This window comes from Pundamilia nyererei, unplaced genomic scaffold, assembly GCF_000239375.1.
Source record: "Pundamilia nyererei isolate P.nyererei 1_Seehausen unplaced genomic scaffold, PunNye1.0 scaffold00051, whole genome shotgun sequence".
Classification (NCBI taxonomy): domain Eukaryota; kingdom Metazoa; phylum Chordata; class Actinopteri; order Cichliformes; family Cichlidae; genus Pundamilia; species Pundamilia nyererei.
Genome location: NW_005187452.1, coordinates 100,931 through 104,775, shown reverse-complemented (window position 1 = coordinate 104,775; position 3,845 = coordinate 100,931). Strand labels below are relative to the sequence as shown.

The 3,845-nt window shown below is 36.5% G+C and overlaps 1 protein-coding gene across 1 annotated transcript in view; it reads right to left on the bottom strand.

Moving 5' to 3' along the window:
- Nucleotides 1-1,084: 1,084 nt before the first annotated feature.
- The window catches only part of LOC102194924 (uncharacterized), a 7,943-nt gene continuing 5,182 nt past the window's right edge, over nt 1,085-3,845 (bottom strand). Inside the window, exons 14-15 of the mRNA XM_005733397.1 lie at nt 3,618-3,684; nt 1,085-2,063 (exon numbers count right to left, since the gene is read on the bottom strand). Of these exons, the coding sequence (XP_005733454.1) occupies nt 1,986-2,063; nt 3,618-3,684 (145 nt within the window). The 3' untranslated portion in view covers nt 1,085-1,985. The remainder of the gene's footprint in view (nt 2,064-3,617; nt 3,685-3,845) is intronic.

The following is a 3,845-nucleotide window of genomic DNA, read 5'->3' as shown; positions in this document are numbered from 1 at the left end:
TGCAGTGAATGGTCTGAAAAAGAGTAAAATATCCAGTGAGTTCTACGATTGAAAATGCCTTGTTGATGCTAGGTCAGAGAGAAATGGTCCCAAACTGCCCAGAGTTGATAGGAAGGCAGCAGTGACTGTAATAACCACTCCGATAGCCACTCCTGTCACAATGGCCAGAATTCGCACAGAATAACCAAAACTGGGCAACAAAAGCTTGAAAGACTGATGAGTCTTGATTTCTGATGCATCATTTAGCGTAAACGGTTTGAAAACATGGATCCATCTTAGTTTGTATAAACAGTTCAGGCTATGGGTGGTGGTGTAATGGTCTAGATGTTTTTTTTGGCATGCGTTGGACCGCCAAGTGAGCAACATTTAAATGCTGCAACCTACCTCTGTTCCTTTGTGACCACGGCAGCAGGAAAATGCACCACGCAAAGCTCAAATAATCTCAATATGGCCTCCAGTCATCAGATCTCAATCCAATAGAGCACCTTTGAATCTATAAAAAGGTGCATTTACATCATGGATGTGCAGCTATGTGGACCATAATCTTTGAGGAACATTTCCAGCAACTTGTTGAATCTATGCCGAGAGGTCCAGCCCAGTGCTAGCAAGGTCGGCCTAATGAAGCATGTGGTAAATAAATATAATACTAAGTGCACGGGTGGATTATTAACAGTTTTGTTTCTGCTGTATTTTATGTGCAGTGAGACTTTCACACCACACTGAGAAGAAACAAGTACACAGAACTAAACGTTGCAGGGTTAGTCCACTGATTCGGTTCCTTTACCCAGCACACAACCAGAGCAACACTATAACTCTGCATTACACCAAAAAACAGACAATCTGAAATCTGCATGATGTACGTTTAATTATTTAAATGAGCCAAACATTGCTATAAAATAACAAAGTTGAGTCACAGTACATAAATATTCATTTTACTGTATTGGATCGTTAGATCAGAAGTTGTAAGGTTATATCGTTGACAGACAGCTTGACATTTTGTTTGATCGTTATTTAATTTTTTTCAATACAAGCATATTATTGCCCACAATATTTTTTGTAATTTACTTGTACCAATTTTGTCCACTTTGTCTAGCGCATCGCTGTACTTGGCAAACATAATCACAATATACTGACACAATATTGGAAGGGCAACACAGTTTAATTACACCACAATATAAAATAAACTAAAAGAATTTCTTAACAACAGTCTATGTGCAAATATTGCATTACTGGCACTGTTTCCTGCACATTCAAGTACCTGTCAATATTTTAATATTGACCAAGGATTTAGATATACACTTTTCATAAATACCCAGACAGGTGAAAATATTATACTCCTCTCTACATCTAGCCCAGTATTATAGTTTTATTGATTTGGATGCAATAGTTGAAGAAGAACAATAACAGGATTTACACAGATTTTTCAGTAAACTTAAAATGCATCTTATTCAAAGAGCTTTTAAAAAAAATCTGTTTTATAGTGAGATGCAAAATCAGTAAACCTGATGGATTCAACTATAGTTCTGATAGCAAAAACAGCAATCTTACAAGCAGTTATATTAAAATTAAACAGCCAATCATTAAAATCACTCCATCCTTTGATATTATTGTGTTAGGTCCCATTCTCACATGTTAATAATTCATTGTGCAATGACAAACAAAGTTTATTGGATCTGTTCTGACTGATTTCCCCTGTGCCATTTGGCCTCCCCTGCTGGATTATACCGGGAGGCAAAACAGCTGCTACATAATAGATAAAAAGTAAATTATTTCCTGTGATGGAAAGCTAAAGACATGGGATGTCTACAAGGACTGTGTGACAGTGTGTGCTATGATCATGACCAGAATGTACCGTGTTTAATGCACAGTGAAACCTGAGGAAAATGAACCACAGTGGAGGAAACAGCCCTGAGGTGGGAAAAAGCTTGCTAATGATGCCACTTTCGGCTTGTTGTTGCGTCTCTGCAGCTACATCTTGTTTCTGACTACAGGTCTTCAGTTGTCAGGAAAATTTCATTGTGTGCGGGGTTCTCCATAATGAAGTGGTCATCACCAGTGTCGTCCTGGATGACAGGGAAAAAGGTCAATCAGCATTTTCCAAAATACAGGAGTCTCTATGTTTTAAGCTTTGAGAAGATGCCGTGTCTGGATTAGTGTTATGGACAGTTAACAGGTTTCATTGAGACCATACTGGTGGAATCTTGGAATGGTTTGAGGTGCTAAATTCGTCGTCTGTGGCATAACTGTTAGCCTTGAGCGTGACTGTGTCAGTAGCTGATAGGACTAATACTTTCTTGTATTGCTACTTTTACTTAAGTTAAAGGTCTGATTGCTTCAACCACATCTGCTGATGTTATTCTCCCCAGACGTTTCAATTCCGTCTCCAGTAAATGCTTTTAATGATCCACACTGCGCGCTGCAAATACCCCCTCATGTTTACTGGTTTAGAAAAGTTTTGTGTCCCAAATTGGCTATTAAGAGGTAACGGTTGTAAGGAAAGCTTTATGCCAGAAAGACAATTTAACAGAAATGGGCACTCGTCAGAACATCATGTACGATCATCAGATTTTTAAGATTTCTTTAGTATTTAAAAAAATTCAGTAATAGTTGTGAATATTACACAAATTACACATTGCTTACAAGTTTATATTATTTAGTTTATACTTCTTTCATATATGTTTGTTCTACAAGTATTAATAACATTTTTCACAATGGCGCATTATTAAAAACGTGCATTACAGTTACATCCAGTTTCTCTCGTATAGTACTGATTATTACCCACTTTCACCTTTTTTAATAATTTGTGAATCTGGTTTACATAAATACATTTTTTGTCACTTAATTAAGAAACAAAGTCATAAGACAACACGTTTGTGTGTCTACGAATGCCATATGCTTCTATAAATGCGAACCATTTTATTAATAATTAATAACTATTTTAAATATTTTGCAGTCTATAAAGAATTCATCATGGTTTAATAGCTTCTTTTCCCTGCAGGGACACAAAAGTAACTGAACTAACAAAAAGCAAGTAAAACCCAAAAGCTCTCAATTTTTATGTTGTTATGTTATTTTTAAATGTATCTATTTGTTGAAAATCATATGGAAACTAGTTAGTTATTTTCATTCAAGTATTAATTAATTATTGTGGCCCTGGTAAGTTTTGAACTGTTCCTAGCAAGATGAAAACGTTTCATTTCATCGTAAATCGATTGAAATGTACAGAACGATTAAAACGAATACTTAATTGCTATATTGTGATTAAACCGTACTGTATGTGAAAGCTGTTTAAACGTCAGCTGTGTTGGTCTGTACTATGTGAAGCTCCAGGCTTAATTTGAATACTTTAGTTTGTATTTAAAAAAAGAAAGGAAGACATTTTAATGTTTGTTGTCATGTCTGACAGCCTGATGTAGCTGCTATTATGTTTTTAGCGTTTGTGAAGTTTGGATTTGTGCAGTTATTCTTTCATTAATTTTGTTGTTTTAATCGTGTTAAGTCGGCTGCAGTTTGATTTTCTTGCTTTACTGCCGGTATGTGAGGGGCCCATGTGACGTAGTGGCCGAACATAATCAAGCCTCATGATTATTTGTATGCTTTTGAGTGTAATTACTTACTTCGTCTTTCTCTTTGTAGTTTTTCTCTGAGCTGCGATAGGACACCACATGGATCAGGGTGTAGACTCTGAAAACAAAAAGGCACAAGGATGAAACATGAGGGGAAAATGTGGGAAAATGAAAATGAAGCAATCGATGGATAACAGTGACAAGGACAAAGCCATTATAACTCTCCATAAAGACAGAACTCAAAGACTCCCTGCTCATGATTGCGGGGTGGGGGGGTGG